Source organism: Pseudophryne corroboree, chromosome 7 (genome assembly GCF_028390025.1).
Source record: "Pseudophryne corroboree isolate aPseCor3 chromosome 7, aPseCor3.hap2, whole genome shotgun sequence".
In the NCBI taxonomy this organism is placed as follows: Eukaryota; Metazoa; Chordata; class Amphibia; order Anura; family Myobatrachidae; genus Pseudophryne; species Pseudophryne corroboree.
Genome location: NC_086450.1, coordinates 362,401,889 through 362,420,806, shown reverse-complemented (window position 1 = coordinate 362,420,806; position 18,918 = coordinate 362,401,889). Strand labels below are relative to the sequence as shown.

General features: G+C 46.2%; 1 protein-coding gene across 1 annotated transcript in view; it reads right to left on the bottom strand.

Annotated features, from left to right (window-relative positions):
* The window catches only part of LMTK2 (lemur tyrosine kinase 2), a 187,033-nt gene extending 169,220 nt beyond the window's left edge, over positions 1-17,813 (bottom strand). The window contains exon 1 of the mRNA XM_063934494.1: positions 17,387-17,813. Within this exon, the coding sequence (XP_063790564.1) occupies positions 17,387-17,483 (97 nt within the window). The 5' untranslated portion in view covers positions 17,484-17,813. The remainder of the gene's footprint in view (positions 1-17,386) is intronic.
* Between the last annotated feature and the right edge of the window lie 1,105 nt (positions 17,814-18,918).

The window sequence follows — 18,918 nt, the reverse complement described above, 5'->3', positions numbered from 1 at the left end:
TGTGTCGAGACGCCATCAGATCTACATCTGGAGTGCCCCACTTTTCCACGAGGAGTTGAAATACTTCTGGATGGAGGCTCCACTCCCTAGCGTGCACGTCCTGACGACTGAGAAAGTCCGCTTCCCAGTTGAGGACCCCCGGAATGAACATCGCCCATATGGCTAGCAGATGGCGTTCCGCCCATTGAAGAATCCTTGATACTTCCCTCATTGCCATGTGGCTTCGAGTGCCGCCTTGATGATTTATGTACGCTACCGTGGTGGCGTTGTCAGACTGTACCTGAACCGGTCTGTTCTGAAGTAAATGCAGGGACAGGTTCAACGCGTTGAACACCGCCCGCAGTTCCAGAATGTTTATCGGGATGCGAGACTCCACCTTGGTCCACCGACCCTGAAGGGAGTGTTGCTCCAACACCGTGCCCCAGCCTCTCAGACTGGCATCCGTCGTCAGGAGGACCCAGTTGGAGATCCAGAAGGGACGACCCCCGCTCAAACGTCGGTCCTGCAGCCACCAGATCAGTGACAGATGGATCTCCAGAAACAAGATCATGCGAGACCTGATCCGGTGAGGCAGGCCATCCCATTTGACAAGAATCAGTTTCTGCAGAGGACGTGAATGGAATTGAGCGTACTCAACCATGTCGAAAGCAGACACCATGAGACCTAGCACTTGCATCGCCGAATGTATGGACACTTGCGGACCAGATAGGAAGTATCGAATCTTGTCCTGAAGCTTCAGGACCTCCTCCTGAGACAAGAACCACCGCTGGCTGTGGGTGTCCAACAACGCTCCCAGGTGCAACATGCTCTGCGCAGGAACCAGGGAAAATTTCTTCCAGATGATGAGCCACCCGTGGGCTTGCAGAAACTGGATGGTCAGATCCAGATGGCGTAGGAGAACTTCTGGGGAATTTGCCAAGATCAAAAAGTCGTCCAGATACGGTAGGATCCTTACCCCTTGACGGCAGAGTACAGCCGTCATTACCGCCATGACCTTGGAGAAAAAACGCGGAGCCATAATCAAGCCAAAAGGTAACGCCCGAAATTGGTAATGGAGGTTGCCCACCTCAAACCTCAGGTACTGCTGATGCGACATTGCAATGGGAATATGCAGGTAAGCATCCTGTATGTCCAGGGAGACCATATAATCCCCAGGTTCCAAGGCCAGAACAATAGAATGAAGGGTTTCCATACGAATCCCTGATATATTTGTTCAAGGACTTGAGGTTGAGAATGGGCCAGGAGGACCCATTCGGTTTCGGGACTAGGAACAGCGGTGAATAGTACCCCTTGCCTCTGAGCCAGAGGCACTTGTACTACCACTCCTGTGTCCAGGAGGGATTGTACCACCGACTGAAAGGTGATTGCCTGTCAACGGAAGATCTGATAGGCAAAATCGATTAGAGGGGATGTTTCTTGAAGGATACGGCGTAACCTCGAGTGACGACTTCCCGTACCAAGGCATCAGAAGTGGTCTTCAACCATTCCTGGGTAAACCCTAGAAGTCGGCCCCCCACCCTGGGATCCTCCAGGGGGAGGCCCTCCCAGTCATGCGGCAAGCTCGTCAGTTTTGGAAGCAGGCTGACTGGCAGCCCAGGCCCGTTTGGGTTTGGGCTTAGCAGGTTTGGAAGTGCGAACGTGTTTCGAGTACGCCTGACCTTTCGCCTTTCCTGGAGGACGAAAGGAACGAGAGGAAGTACTCTTGGCCTTCAGCGCCGAAGGAGCAGTAGTAGGAAGACATGCCGTTTTAGCAGAAGCTAAGTCAGCCACTATCTTGTTGAGGTCTTCTCCAAAAAGAATGTCTCCCTTAAAAGGGAGCACCTCCAGGGTTTTCTTGGAATCCAGATCTATGGACCATGACCGCAACCAAAGAATCCGGCGAGCCAGGATGTAGTAGAAGCCTTGGCTGCCAGAATACCGGCATCAGAAGCTGCCTCCTTCACATAATGAGAAGCTGTGACAATATACGACAGACATTGTCTAGCGTGATCAGAAGCACTGGAAGGCAACTCTGTCTCCAACTCCTGGGCCCACGCCTCAATGGCATCTGCAGCCCAAGCTGCTGCAAAAGCAGGCCTATGCGCAGCACCAGTTAGGGTGTAAATTGCCTTTAAACAACCCTCCACGCGCTTATCCGTCTGTTCCTTCAGAGATGTGACGGTAGTCACAGGGAGAGGTAAGGATACTACCAGCCGCGCCAACTACGAATCCACTGGCGGGGGGGGGGGGGGGGGGGGGGGGTTCTCATCCCAATTTTTACTTAGCTCTGCAGCAAGAGGACAGCGAGCCAGCATCTTCTTGTGAGGTGTGAATTTCTTACCTGGAGTTTCCCCGAATTCCTGACTTATGTTCACTAAGTGGTCAGAGTGAGGAAAAACTTGCTTAACCACTTTCTTACGTTTGAGCCTGTCTGGTTTCTTAGGAACGGCATCAGGCTCTGTCATCGGTGATCTGAAGAATCATCCTGATCGCCTCCAACAAGTCAGGAAGATCTACCTATGAACCAGCCTCTCGATCAGAACTATCAGGATCAGAATCTGAGGGGTCAGTATAGACACCATCCTCATCAGATGAAGTGTCTGTGACAGTGGTAGGCTGTGAGGAAGTAATGGCCCGTTTAGATGACCCCTCGGTCTTAGGCGGGCGAGAATCAGATTTTTGTTTAGTCAGCGACTGGTTTAATTGCTGTAACTGACTGGAGATTTGATCTGCCCAGGGCAGATTAACTGCAGGGACCATAATCTGTTGTACTGGCACAGGAGGTCCCATATGGGGCGTAAGTTTTGTTGCAAGCATAGTTAATAACGAGGAAAATTTAGTCCAAGGTGGGTCATTTTGAACCCTTGTAGCCACTAATCCACTGGGGGGGGGGGGGGGGGGAACCCCCAGAAACTGAACTCTCTGCTGCCAAGTTTTCCCCAACCACACTGTGGGATCAGCTCCAGCTCTGTTGCCCCCTGTGGCTGACATATCTGAAATCACACTCTCGGGCAACACGGTACAATATCAGCGGCAATATACCTGACAAGCACCCCCTGTGTGGCTTATATACTCTGCAACAGGGACTTCAAGAGGTATATGGGGACTAGAAATCACAAAGAAAAATACACAATGAGTATATCTTGAGACGCCTATATCAGATAATAAACCGGACGCAGTGAGCCCCCTCAGGTCATAGAACATAGGGATAGCAATCTGAGTGAGAGAGACATGAAATGGAGGTCACAGCAGCTACATGCACACATATAGTCACAATGTACAATGCAGAAATTATGACATGCAATAAAACTGCACTGGAATAGCAATACAAAGTAACACTCAGTATAGCTATATAATTAGTAGATATAACAATGCACAGTAAAGACTGGATGTATATCACAGGCTACTTGTACTAAATAACCCTGACTAAATGCACTCTCTTAACTAACACGGTCAACAGACATGTAGAATACTTAAGTGTCCTGTAAAATGCACAGCGCTGACATGAAGGCGGCTTTACAAAGGAGGATTTGCCCAAACAGTCCCAGGAACAGTGCTGCTCTGTGTAATGGCGCCCAAACATTGACTGGGAGCGAGGGAGAGAGATATATGCAGCTCCAGGGCGGGAACATTACTGTAAATGGAGCCCTGGGGCTGGGGGAGGGGCTACAGGCCCAAGCCTTATCCCCCTGCTAGACCTCACCACTGGTACTATAGGCTGTAATAAAAACCGTTTTTTTATGAACCTGGTGGTTTAGTGGAGTCCCTGCCCGACCACACAGTGTCCACGCCAGCACTGGCGGCGCCGGACCGCGATTTCAGTGGGACCCGCCTAAGGGACCCCCTTACCTCCTCCCTGAGGTGCGGCCACGCGATCCAGGAGAACTTCGGCGAGTGTGCGACTAACGTGGAGCAAACCGGAGCCTCCGTTGTAAGTACCCGGCAACCAGGGAGCGGGAGTATACACCGCCGCTGGGGGAGGTGATGGAGCTGCAGCAGGAGATGTCAGACTGACATCTATCACTGCTGCAGCCCTTGAAGTCTTCTGACTTAGCTTAGAAAAGCTCTTCTCAGGGCTGCTGTAGCAGCCCACCTGTAGTATGCCTGCTTACTGCATGGCACCAACTACAAAACTGGCTTCCTGTGCACGGAGGCGGTGTTATAGAGGTGGCGGCGCTGTGCATCTTGGGAACAGTCAAAGCTTTGAGCCTGTTGGTGCCTCGGATCAAGATCCTACGCTACACCCCGATGTTATTCCCTGTGGAGCCCAGTGTACCCCGCAGCAGAAATCAGCATTACAGAAGTAAACTAAAATGATCAGTATTATGCAGTTCAAAAGTGATGACATGGTAACTGGCCAGGAGACGGATGTAATGACGCCAGAGTTCGGCAGCCGTGCGGGACGGCAGCCGAACCAAGACTTTTTTTTAGCCAGAAAGTGGACTTTCCTTTTAATTGTTCATGATCATCTGGAATCTATATTCAACACTCTATATTCCACAACACATTAGCCGGTATTCGGTCTTTAGGTCAACCACACTTAGGTCGACAGTCATTAGGTCAGGCACTATTGGTCAACATGCATTAGGTTGACATGGTCACTTGGTCGACATAACAAAATGTCGACATAGGTTTCCCAATTTATTTCTTTTTTTTTTAACTTTTTCATACTTTACGATCCACGTGGACTACAACTGGAAACGGTAATCTTGCCCGAAGCGAGCCATCCGAGGGGACACGGTGCACTAATTGGGGTTCCCGGTCACTCGACGACGAAAGCGGGGGGAAAAACCTCACGTCGACCATTTGTCACGTCGACCTTGCTCATGTTGACTCAATGCTTGTGTTGACCTATTTTGAGTGTCAACCTAGTCACTGTCGACCAATAGTGGTCGACCCTATGAACCACACCCCACTAGCCATAAGCCTTACATTTAGCTGGACCAAACAAGAGCTCAAACGCATGAGGGACCATGGTGTCTTTGAGCGAAGGGTGATTGTTGGAGAAAATATGGAAAAAGAATCAGCAACCGAGAGCGCTCAACCTGCTAATAGTTTACAAAAAATGGTGATTAAAGTGTATCAGCATGGAATTCCAAGAGAAAACAGTAAGAAGGCTACAGTGGTTGGAGGCACATTATTTGAGACCCTAATGGGCTAGTCTACCACTGCTAGGCAGATGAAACACAACTGTACTTGTCCTTTGCTCCAGGCACTGATAACCCAATGGCAACCCTAAATGGCTGTCTAGCTTAGGTGTGGGCAACAGGCGGCCCGCGGACAGATCCTGCCTGGCCCGCTGTGCCCCACCAGAGTGCAATGACAAGCGGCCCGACATGCCGCTTGTCATTTCACTGCTCTCAGACGCGGCGCCGCTGAGGAAATCCCGGTCACGTCACAGGGTCAGCTGACCGGGATTTCCTCTGTTATCATGCGCTGGGCGGTACGGGGGGCGGGCACTGCAGTGAGCAGGAGCGGCGGCCAGTGAGGAGAGGAAGCGGTGGGCAGCGAGCGGGAGCAGGAGAGGCCACATCAGCAGTGACTCCGGCCGGCAGCAGCACAGATCATCGGACAGCGGGGATCGTCTGCCACTGTGACAAACAGGTAAACCCCCTGTCCAGCCAGCCCCTGGATCACTGCTTAAGCTGTCATATAGGTTTAGGGGTGGGGAGGGAGGGGAGTTAAAAACTGCAATATGGGTTTGGGGGAAAGGGGGGTAGGGACTGTCTGCCGTAATGTGTAAAAAGGGGGGCGCCGTCTGCCGTAATGTGTAAAAAGGGGGGCGCCGTCTGCCGTAATGTGTAAAAAGGGGGGCGCCGTCTGCCGTAATGTGTAAAAAGGGGGGCGCCGTCTGCCGTAATGTGTAAAAAGGGGGGCGCCGTCTGCCGTAATGTGTAAAAAGGGGGGCGCCGTCTGCCGTAATGTGTAAAAAGGGGGGCGCCGTCTGCCGTAATGTGTAAAAAGGGGGGCGCCGTCTGCCGTAATGTGTAAAAAGGGGGGCGCCGTCTGCCGTAATGTGTAAAAAGGGGGGCGCCGTCTGCCGTAATGTGTAAAAAGGGGGACGCCGTCTGCCGTAATGTGTAAAAAGGGGGACGCCGTCTGCCGTAATGTGTAAAAAGGGGGACGCCGTCTGCCGTAATGTGTAAAAAGGGGGACGCCGTCTGCCGTAATGTGTAAAAAGGGGGACGCCGTCTGCCGTAATGTGTAAAAAGGGGGACGCCGTCTGCCGTAATGTGTAAAAAGGGGGACGCCGTCTGCCGTAATGTGTAAAAAGGGCACGCTGTCTGCCGTAATGTGTAAAAAGGGGAACGCTGTCTGCCGTAATGTGTAAAAAGGGCACGCTGTCTGCCGTAATGTGTAAAAAGGATCTCTTTTTGAGTATTTTGTGTGTGGTCCTCGAATATTCGCTGGAAGTGTTAAGCGGCCCCCCAGCTGAAATAATTGCCCACCCCTGGTCTAGCTGAACTCCAGGAGTGGATGAGTGCTAGTTGGCTGCGACTGAACCCGGATAAAACAGAGGTCCTTATGATAGGACCGCAACATCAAAGGACAAGACTGCAGCATAGCCAACCAACTGGACTTACACTCGGGAATTTAGAATTACAAACCACTGATCGTGTGCGGAATCTTGGTGTTGTCCTGGATGGTGGCTTGACACTTAAACATCAGATATCAGCCACAATCAAATCCTCATTCTTTTACCTGAGGAACATAGCCAGAATCAAGCACTTAATTCCCTCAGATGATCTGCCAAGTGTCATCCATGCATTTGTATCATCTCGATTAGACTACTGTAATGTCCTCTACCTTGGTCTCCCAGCAAAAGAATTGCACCGCTTACAGCTGGTGCAAAACACAGCTGCCAGGCTGTTAACAGACCAGCCACGTTCTAGCCACATAACACCCATACTCTACTCCCTTCACTGGCTGCCTGTAAGATGGCGAATCATCTTACCGAGTTTTAAAGCACTACATGACCAGGGCCCAAGGTACCTGAAGCAGCTACTGACCCCATACTGCCCCACTCGATTACTGCGATCTGTAGATGAAGGACTTTTAGCAGTACCTAGAATCTCCCGTAATTCATCTGGGGTTCGAGCTTTTAGTCATGCGGCTCCGACTCTATGGAACTCACTTCCCCGCACAGTGCAAGAGGCCCCAACTATAGAATCCTTCAAAAGTAGACTCAAGACTTTCCTTTTTACTCAAGCATTCCTATAATTGTCCCTTTAGTATCTCCATGTTTCTGTATTTTATGAAAAGCTGTTCTGTACTTCCTTATTTTCTGTACGATATTATGCTATGTATCTGTTAAGCGCCTTGAGTCCTATTGGAGAAAGAGCGCTATATAAATAAAACTACTACTACTACTTAGAGGTGAGCGGGTTCGGTTCCTCTGGATCCGAACCCCCCCGAACTTCACCCATTTTACACGGTTCCGTGGCAGCCTCGGATCTTCCCACCTTGCTCGGTTAACCCGAGCGCGCCCGAACGTCATCATCCCGCTGTCGGATTCTCGCGAGATTCGTACTCTATATAAGGAGCCATGCGTCGCCGCCATTTTCACTCGTGCATTGGAGATGATAGCGAGAGGACGTGGCTGCGTTCTCTCAGTTTCTGTGTTCAGTGTGCTGCAAATATGTGTGCTCAGTGTGCTGCAAATATGTGTGCTCAGTGTGCTGCAAATATCTACGTTCTCTGCCTGAAAAACGCTCCATATCTGTGCTGCATTGTAGTATATAGTAGGACGACAGTGCAGAATTTTGCTGACCACCAGTATATATATACAGGTTGAGTATCCCATATCCAAATATTCCGAAATACGGAATATTCCGAAATACGGACTTTTTTGAGTGAGAATGAGATAGTGAAACCTTTGTTTTTTGATGGCTCAATGTACACAAACTTTGTTTAATTCACAAATTTAATAAAAATATTGTATTAAATGACCTTCAGGCTGTGTGTGTAAGGTGTATATGAAACATAAATGAATTGTGTGAATGTAGACACACTTTGTTTAATGCACAAAGTTATAAAAAATATTGGCTAAAATTACCTTTAGGCTGTGTGTATAAGGTGTATATGAAACAGCAATGCATTCTGTGCTTAGATTTAGGTCCCATCACCATGATATTTCATTATGCTATGCAATTATTCCAAAATACGGAAAAATCCCATATCCAAAATACCTCTGGTCCCAAGCATTTTGGATAAGGGATACTCAACCTGTATATATGTGTGTGTATATATATATATATATATATATATATATATATATATATATATATATATATAGCAGTAGTCCATTGCTCTACCTCTGTGTCGTCAAGTATACTATCCATATGTGTGCTGTTTGGGGACTATTTTTTTAAATCTGCCATCCTGTCTGACACTGCAGTGCCACTCCTAGATGGGCCAGATGTTTGTGTCAGCCACTTGGGTCGCTTAGATTAGTCATCCAGTGACCTCAGTGCAAATTTAAGGACTAAAAATAATATAGTGAGGTGTGAGGTGTTCAGAATAGACTGGAAATGAGTGGAAATTATGGTTATTGAGGTTAATAATAATACTATAGGATCAAAATAACCCCCAAATTCTATGATTTAAGCTGTTTTTGAGGGTTTTTTGTAAAAAAACACCCGAATCCGACAAAATTTTCAGGGAGGCTTTGCCAAAACGCTTCCGAATCCAAAACCCGAAAAATTTCCGGTGCACATCACTAATAACAGTTAGTAAATTTACCAGCTAAGGCACACAAAAAAAAGGCAAGTACAGAACAAGACCGATACCCTGCAAAGCTCATCCTGTGGCATGAGCTGCCATCTGACATGCGTGGCAGACTAGCCCTGTGCTAGGGTTCCCCCCGCACGTCAGCGTAAATGATTGTAGATGTGCCAAACTTGTACTGGATACCTGCTGCACAAGTCTACATAGCGAGACTCAAAGCCCTATTAACTGACTAAATAGTTTTGTCCACTGGCTGCATCTATTAACTTAACCATAAGAGTCAAACTTTGTGGAGGAGAACAAATCACCGTCCAGTATGGAGCGTTGTGAAATGTAGGTTAATCAATGGCTGTTGACGCTATCACCAACTAACCTATTACACATGTGTTTTAATACACAGGGTTCTATTTACTAAGCCTTGGAGTAACAACCAATCAGCTCCTAACTGCCATTTTTCAAACACAGCCTGCGGCAAGGCAGTTGGGAGCAAATTGGCTGGAACTTTATCTCCGTCAAATTTATCTCCATCCAAGGCTTAGTAAATAGACACCACAGTTTTCAATATGACATCGGAGCCACTAGAAAGAGATCAAAGAGAATGAATCTGATCAGGAGGGTCATAGGACCACTGACCACCAAACAGTCTTCTCCCCAAGATCAAACTTCACTGCAACCGCCAGAGGTTTGTTTGTTTGTTTTTATTTTATATATGCCACCCTGAAAAATCCTGCTCCAGCAGTATGCCATGCACAGTTAAAGAGACTTGACGGCGCACCCGCCGTCATGCTGACAGAGCTGCCGATTCAGGAAAACATATACCAATAGGCTGGTCGATATGTTGATTCTCACAACACAGCTAGGTGGCATTTGAACTTGCCCATCCAACCATGCCACCAATCCCTGCAGAAAGTGAACAACCTATACACACAGCCAGATATGCATATATATTGGGGATTGGCTGTGCTGTAGGGCCGATGGGATATGTCTAAACAACGTCATTCACACCCGCTGACCTGATCGCAAAATATCGGTCATTCACTGGAATGGGAGATATATTGCCAATTGTGTACCCAGCTTAAGAGGCAATGGCATGTTTTGTGGGAACATTGCAGAGAGGGTAGACAGAGTCTCGAGACGAGCACTGTCTCTCAGTTGGCAATGCTGGACGCAAAATTCTATTTCTAAGGGGTCAATTCAATTTGCCGACAGTGGAATAGCACCAGGAATTAGCTTCCATCACTATTAAATTCTGCTCAATGTTAAGTCGGCGTATGCCCGTTCTCCCGGCTTTAACAGGTTGATTTGTCGGGAGAACGGGCATTCGCCGAATTAACTGCCCGGCGTAATGTTGATTCCCAACAGAATCAGCATCGCACCAGCCGCGCACCAGCACTTTTGTCGGATTTCTGCTTTCACCCACCGGGGGTGCGAGAAGAAATCCCGACAATTAAGTGTCACATGGTGCTGTATTGAATAGCGTCGGGAGCTAATTCCCGATGCTATCCAACTGTTGGCAAATTGAATTGGCACCTATTCTTTAAAAATAAAATCTGACCAGTCAGATTGCACTGTCCCTACCCGGCAACTTCATAATGCTACCCTGCTGGCAAAATTTCCTGGGGAGAACCTTGACCGAGCCACCTGTTGCTGACTTCTTTACTTCTCAGAAGACATGCCAACATAGGGCTCGATTCAATTCAGTATGAATTGATTAGTGATGAGAATTAGCTCCCGGTGCTACTCAATTCAGTGCAAATTTAAGTCAGAGAATGCCTGTTCTCTCAGACTAAACAGGGTATTTTGTTGGGAAAATTGGCATTCTCCGACTTAAGTGCCACACTAAGGGCAGAAATCAGCATCGCTCCAGCACTTTTATTGGATTTATGCTTGGGTTCAAGAAGAAAACCCGTTTTCGGCTCTTAGTGTGCACTGAATAGCCCTGGGAGCTAATGCCAGGTGCTATTCAATTCACATTGAATCAAGCCCATATTTTGTTTAGTGTTAATGTACAGCTACTACATACGAGGAGAGGAAAATAAGAATATTTGGTGAAAACAGCCTTTTCATTGGTGTGCAAAACAATCAGCCCGGCATTATGATTAGGAATGACAAGAATGTCAGGACTGGTAGCAGGTATCAGCTACAGTGGAAAATACTTTGCAATCCTCCAGATACCCTTCAGGCTTCAAGCATCCATAAGACGAGTTAAGGCGGGGTACACACAGAGAGATTTTTGCTTAATTTTTAAGCAATCTGACTACATTGCTTAGAAATTAAGCAAAAATCTCTCCGTGTGTATGCCCCATAGCGATAGCGATGCGCGGCCCCACACTCTAGATTGGCCTGCATGCAGGCACAATCTGGCTAGATAGCAAGGCTCTTATTGAGGCTTGCGGTCTAGTTAGGACCAGGCTAACACACATTGCATCGTGTGTACAGACACCCGCTGCGTACTGAGCCCGAATCTCTCCGTGTGTACCCCCCTTAACAGTAGTAAGCACTGATGAGCACCAGTCTGAGGAGGGCAGGGGTTGTGATACCGCTTCCCGTGTGGGAAAGAGAGAGTACACCTTATAATAAAGGGCTATAACCTAGAAATAAAAAATAAAAAGATAATGCAGCTGCCCATCCTTAATATGTAAATATAGTTTTAAAAGACTGTATGCTTGTGTGAGTCCAAATTCCAAATCAGACGAGGAAGTGCAGAAAACTATAGTCCAAGTAATAATGACACTCATAACCTGGCATGCCAAGAACAATTTCAGCATAAGAAGCAAACTACATCACAAACTAAAAGTGCATACATAATTTAGCATGCTAACACATTGCTTCCCACAACAGTGTGACAGACGCTACACATCTCTGTGCTGTTACTGGAACCTATGCCACAGTAATTACCAGTTAAGACATATCCCACAAAACCGCTGTAATAGGCCCTACACACTGGCCGATTTTTTGAAAGATATGAAAGATCTCTTTCATAAATGAACGAGAACTCGTTCATATCTTTCAGTGTGGAGACTCCAGCGATGAACGATGCGCGTCCCCGCGCTCGTTCATCGCTGGTCTCCCGTCGGCTGTGCATGCAGGCCAATATGGACGATCTCGTCCATATTTGCCTGCACTTCAATGCAGCCGCGTGACGGCGGGAGTAAAGAAACTTCACTCCCCCCGTCACTGCCCCCCCGCCGCCGGGTCGCTCGTCGGACGTATCCGCCATCGGGCAGCTCGGCGGCGGGTCGGCCAGTGAGTAGGGCCCTTAAGGCTTTCTGTTGGCTAACAATATCTGCCCCTAAGAGCGTGCTGCTGTATAAAAATGAAAAGGGTCATTAAGGCCCATACACACTTGACGATGCACACGTCGTTAACGACTTCCCTTGAACTTCCCTTGAAAAGCTGAGCAAACGACATGAGCATACACACTACCAACGACCAAAGACCATTCATCGCTGTAGCATCCAAGCTGAACAGTTTATTAAAATAATGAGCTGGGAACAGGGCTGGTGAACAGTGGCTTGGTCGTTGGTCGTTCACACCATACACATTCAACGACGTCTCTGGTCGGTAACGACCATAGTGGAAATTGAGCATACATGCTCCACAGATAAGCGAGGGTCGTTAACGTCCCGCGGGGCCGCGCATTGGTGGTCGTCGGATGCATACACACTTGACGATATAATGAGCGACGTCGTTGATGAGGGCTGAAATGAACGACGTCGCTCATTTTATCGTCAAGTGTGTATGGGCCTTAAGAGTCATTTAAAGGGAACAAAAAATAAATAAAAAATAACAAAACAAAACAAAAACACAAAAAAAACAAAACCAACAACAACAACACACAAAAAGGATCGGGTTTGAGTTGGACACATTGGGGTCGATTCAATTCGGCAACAGATGAATAGCGCCGGGAATTAGCCCCCGACGCTATTCAAATCAGCTACTAGTTACCCGCAATTGTCAGGAATTCTTCTCTTACCCCCGGGGGGGGGGGGGGGGGGGGTGAGAGAAGAAAACTGGCAAAAGAGCTGCCGCGAGGCTGGTTCTGTCGGGAATCAGCATCGCCGCGGGTAGTTAAGTCGGAGAATGCCCGTTCTCCCGACAAAACTACCTGTTAAGTCAGCGAGAACGGGCATTCACCAACTTAACTTTAGCTGAAATGAAAAGCGTCGGGAGCTAATTCCCGGCACTATTCATCTCTTGCCGAATTGAATCGACCCCAAAGTGGCTGTATATACTGGCAGATGTGGAGCCAGATTTACCACATTATATTAATACAAGTTTCCACTCAGCTAATGTAAAGAGCTGTGTCTGCAAGCTGGAATCCATGCAGCCCACTGATTTAGGCCAACTGCTGGAATAGTCATTACCATCTGCACTTGCACCAGCAACATGCTTGGTGCAACAGAGCAGTCAAACAGGCATCCCCATTTCATGCGTGCCGCACAGAGCTCAAAATACACAACCAGGACACTAACAAGTGAGGCCAGTATTGTGCGATAGCAATGTCACCGGCCAGTTCCTGCTAAAACAACGTCCAGTTTCATCGAAAAAAAGGTCTGGCCAAATTCTGTTCAACTCAGAATAGGAGGCCATATGCAAAAACGTGTAAAGAATCTGTGCAGACTAAAACTTGCCTTTTGAACAAGTGCACAGAGATCCATCCAACTCGAAACTACCAAAAGATATGTAGAAATTTAGGACAAACTTTACCAACTTGAACAGTAAATTAGTAGTGTAAATACGTCTAATATTTCCTGTGCTCAATACTTTTTGCCAAGAAGGTTTGCTTGTCAATGAGTAAGGGTCAAACCACTACGTATCAGTCATAAACAGCAGAGTGTCATGCAATGTTTAGGTGAACACAACGCAATTCAATTGTCTACATCACATCCGGCACTTAAGTCGGAAGATGCAGGGGCTAGTCGTGGTAAACGGCATTCACCGACTTAAGTGCTGGGCGTGATGCTGATAACACGTGGTAAGCCCACAACTAGCATTGCAGCACTAGTTTAATTAGATTTCTGCTAGCACCCCAGGAGGGTGCGAGCAGTAATCCTCTAGTCATGGGTTTACAGCACTGCTACGGTAATTCAGAAGCTCCGGGCACTCATTCCAGCACTACTCAACATACTGCATAATTGAATTGCCCCCAATATGCATAGGAAATGTAACATTTGAAAGTTGTGTGGTGAAGCAGGAAAACACTTACTAGACTATGCAAGCAACAGCTAAAAATAACTAATTTATATATTTATTATAAAGAATTTAGCCATAGGTCTCTACATAAATCACCAATGAAAATTTGCTGGGTAAAACAGGTGCTATAACCATAGAGAAGTTAGTTCTAGACTACATGGCCTCAGCGCCATTTTTTCGTTTTTGATACTAGAACAACTGTTTATTTTTGCCTTTTCTTTTGATAATGTCCCTGGCAAAAAAAAAAAAAAAAAAAAAAAAAAAAAGAGATACATATAGACATTGCAATATGTCAACCTAAACAATGCGTTTTCTCAATGGAGTCACGTTTTATGGGTAGACAAGGAAATGGCCAGTCTCTGAATGAGTGCATGACAACTGGCAAAACACGGCTGGCTTGTTAGAACGAGAGTAACTAAACAAAAAGTATTTCCAGCTGGCGAAATACCTATGGATGATGTACAAAATGTACAACATAGAAATGAAGCATGACATGCTGAAGTTGAATGACCCAATTTATTTTATCAGGTTCTAATTAAATGCTCCTGCTACAGCCTGGAAATACATTGGATTTCAATACTAAGTAATGAGGCTACTAAAAATAAAACATCTCTTCCCACTTGCTTAACCATAAGCAGGAAGTATAACTATGCAAATGGACTCTATTGTTTTCAGAGCAGTAAGTGTGTACTGACAAAATGTAAAACCTGCCTTGCAAATTCCTCTGCTCTAACAGATACAGCCAGTTTGGTCATATACTGTAGAAGCAAGTTATCAACTTAAGAGAAGAATAATAGATTTTTTATGTAATAATTGTTCATGGGTAACGAAGCCTCACACATGCCAATCTAAGACATTGTTAATCACAGAGAAAATAAAAAATAAAAAAAATAAATGTTGGCTAACAATAATAAAGTATATTAGATTGTGTATAAATCAAAGCATATTGCATGCATACTATAAAATACAGTAATAAATTTCCATTGCTAACAAATAAATGCAGCTCGACAAATGATTTCAGCAAAATGTATGAATAGCCAAACCAAACACTGAAATCTATATTATGGTCACTTTGTTAAATCTCATTGTTTTAAACTTTGTGGCCAATAGGGCAGATATATTAAGACTGGAGAAGTGATAAAGCAGTGATTAGTGGACTGTGATAATGCACCAGCCAATCAGCATCTGTCATTTTCAAATCTGAAATGATTGGCTAGTGCTTTATTACTTCTCCAGGCTTAATACATCTGCCTAAATAATTTTAAGGGGATTTCATGGCTACTATATCACAAGAGAGTAGTGCAATCATACCCATGTCAAGCTAGGAACATACTATATCAGTGGTTCCCAAATGCTTAAATCACGGCGCCTTAGAGATTCAGAATTCTTTTCACAGCACCTCTAGGCCAAAACTTTCATAATGAGATATTCAGTAAAAAAAAAATACTAAATTAAGTAAATTGTGTTTATGTGTAATCCTTAGGTTCAGCTATATGGTGAGGAACAGGATTCACTTCTGTTTGACCGCATATTTTATGATGGTGAGCCACAAACACTGGTTTTGCCTGTTACATTGACCATACATAAGGGTGGATGTATTAACCTGGAGAAGGCATAAGCAAGTGATAAACCAGTGATAAAACAGTGTTAAGTGCAAGGTGATAATGCATCAGCTCCTAACTGTTAATTTACATATGGGAGCTGATTGGCTGGTGTGTTATCACCTTGCATTTATCACTGGTTTATCACTTCCTTATGCCTTCTCCAGGTTAATACATCTGCCCCATAATTTGAACTGGCCCTGGACCACTAACCCAGAGATCCCCTGCAAGTGCCCCGAGACACCCCAGTTGGGGACCCACTGCACTATGCAATAATTGGGCCACTGCGCTGCTAAGCCCGATGACCTGAGAGTGTGTATGCCACCCTGTGCCAATCATCAATTCCATAGAAGTGGGATTGGATCTGACCTGCTATGACATTTGTTGAATACAATGAGCCGATATCATGCACATTTGGCAGTATGATTTTCTGATCTGCTAAAATTTCTGCCCATATTTTACTTTAAAAACATCACCTCTTCGATGAGCACTAGGACCAGGATTGTAACTATAATCACTAGTTTAAGGGTTCCCAACCACGGTTGTCAAGACACACTAACAGTCCAGGCCTTAAGGATAGCCATATTTGAGCACAGGTGACTTCATTAGTACCTCAGTTATTGAGAGAGATTGGGAAACACTGCATTACTAGAAATTGTCACATCACTGACAAAAATCACAAACTTGGTCGGATTGCGAGTGAAATCGCTCAGGTGGGTACCTAGCATTATTCAGTGTCAAATTGTACATATTTTCGTCTGCTTGTATGACTGTAAAAAAAAGCTGAGGCTAAACGCAGTCTATTTATCACCAGAAAAAGAAGATATCACTGCTTCTGTCTATTTAAGAGGGAAACTGCACATTTTACTGCATCCACATAACCTGCTATGGATTGTGAATTGTGTCTCAAATTAAAAAAAAAAAAAAAAAAAAAACAGTGAAAGCTTGTTTGACTGAAAAACAGGACGCCATCTCTTGACATTACGTATATTGAAGTCTGTTGCGCAGTATTCTACTCACATCTGCACATTACACAGCAAAGTAGACAGATAACAGGATTTCTTCTCCAATATTCTGCTATTTTTTACTTATCTTTTTGCCCGTCGCTTGTGCAGAGCAGCCCAAATTACAGGGGAAAAAAATAATGTCCGGTTAACTTCACAGCATACATGGCACTAACTGCGCGAGGTCAATTCCCTTGCAGTAGAGGTGGTTTGGAACAACCACATTTCGAAGGCTTCTAACTTTGATAAATTACAGCATTGAAACATTGTATATTGCTGCGATATACAGAGACAGAGCAAGGTAATGAAAACTTAAATAGGCTCCACGTGCGACAGTTTAGATGCACTGCATAAATCAGACATTTATGCATCTACTAAATCGTGGTTTGCAAAACAGGTGGCACTTAAACCCCAAATAGTGCTTGGGGGCGGGGCTTTAGTCCCAATCGTGCATTTGTAAAATTTTGACAGCTAAATAGATCCGTCATCCTCCCAGTGGGATGGATACATACCTATGCAATTATCGCAGAACAGACGATATAAGGTAATTAACATGACAACTGCATGCATAGGTGTGTACACAGTTACAGGGAGATCATGGGTTCCCAACCTGGGTCCTCAAGGCACATTAATAGTCCAGGTTTTAAGGATATCGATACTTGAGCACAGGTGACTTAATTAGTAAATTTGTTGTTATTTTGATTTAAAAATCTGTGCGCAAACATGGATATCACTAAAACCTGGAATGTTAGTGTGCCTTGAGGACGGGAAGCAGATAGATAGATAGATATAGATAGATAGATAGATATCTGCCATCCCCCCAAGTGAGGTGGCGGAGCATACACCTGGGGAAGCAGTGGGGGTGGGCCGGTCTCTTACCTGCACCTGTTTCAGGAAGTGGAGCCGCTTGGACTAGACCCAGCATGAGAAGGACCAGGAGCCCGAGGCCCAGGGGGATTACACGGAGCCGCCGCATCGTCCGACCTACCGGGAGCCCTCAGCCGCCGACACTCAGAGTCCTCCTTCTCCCCAGCCTTGACCAGGAGCCTGGTACAGACACACTCTCACCGGTGACTCCTCACAGCCGCCCGCCGCTGTCACCCAGCGTCCTCCGGGGCCTCCTCCCTGGCCTAGTCATCAGCGTGATCTCCGGAGCTCTCATAGCTTATAGGGCCGCGGGCTGCCGATCCCGCCGCAGTCTCCTAGGCAGCCGCCTCACAAGCAGCACACAGCAGCCGCCATCTTCCGTGACATCGATGCGGCCGCAGGCGGGAGCAGCGACACAGCTCCTCTCGCGATTGGCAACCGCATCCTCCAATAGTTACGTAGATTGTTTCCCTGGCAGCCAATCACAGCTGTCGGCACGGAAAGGGGCGGGGTGTATCTGTCAAGGTGAGCGATATGACGTCAGGGAGTTGAGAATGTATGTAGAGCTGAGGCACCAGGGTACTGGTGTGGTGTGTGTGTCAGTGACAGTGTGAGTCAGTGCAGCATTGTATTAATCACTTTATAGGATTATACCACGTCCAAGTCTGTTGTACGGTGATGTCAAAGTCAGAAAAATATCACTATGCACACTGCCATATTTGCACCTCATATGTGTCCCTGCTGCGCATGCGTGCGCTCTCCCGTGCGTGCGCATACTCGCTGTTGCGGGCACCCGCAGGCGCACGGTATGCGCATTTACGGTAGAGATTGTGTGCGTCTAGCGGGCGACTCTTTCGTTACATATTTTCACCATATAATGTATTTTGTAGATTATGGTCCCTTTGATAGAATCTGAAAGTTTGGTTAATGTAGAATGTTCATGGACAGAGAAATCCCTCTTTGTTTGATACGAAGGGTCAGACAGGAGTAATACAGTGGTGTTTAGTATCCATCGGAAGAGTATTTAATTAGCAATATTCCGGTGTTGGTTTGAAGCGAATTAATCGCTCGTGCGAATAGTTATGGACATAAGAAGTTTATGTCCATTTACTATTATTTGCACTTACTTATCCATGCGGCGGGAAACCTAGTTTCCCACCCACCTGAGCAGTTGGAAATTGTCACAGCCCACCTGTATGAATCAACCTATGACCTTTTGTTATAATGCGAGGAGGAATTCCTGTGTCCAATGAACAATGAGATTGTAGGGACCATTGAATTGTATTGTGTGTGGGGCATAAATAGACAAGCCGATCACATCCAGCTCACTCTTCAACGGTTCTCATTGCTGATAATCGGGAGCTGGATGTCCAGAGGCGCATGCGATCGTTCCCCTTTGTGCGTAAGTTTTTCTCCGCAATCATATTGTCTTCCTTGTTATTCTGAGCCATATCTCTCCATATCTCTCTCTCTCTCTCTCTCTCTCTCTCTCTCTCTCTCTCTCTCTCTCTCTCTCTCTCCTCCTTCTCTCGTATTCTCTTAAA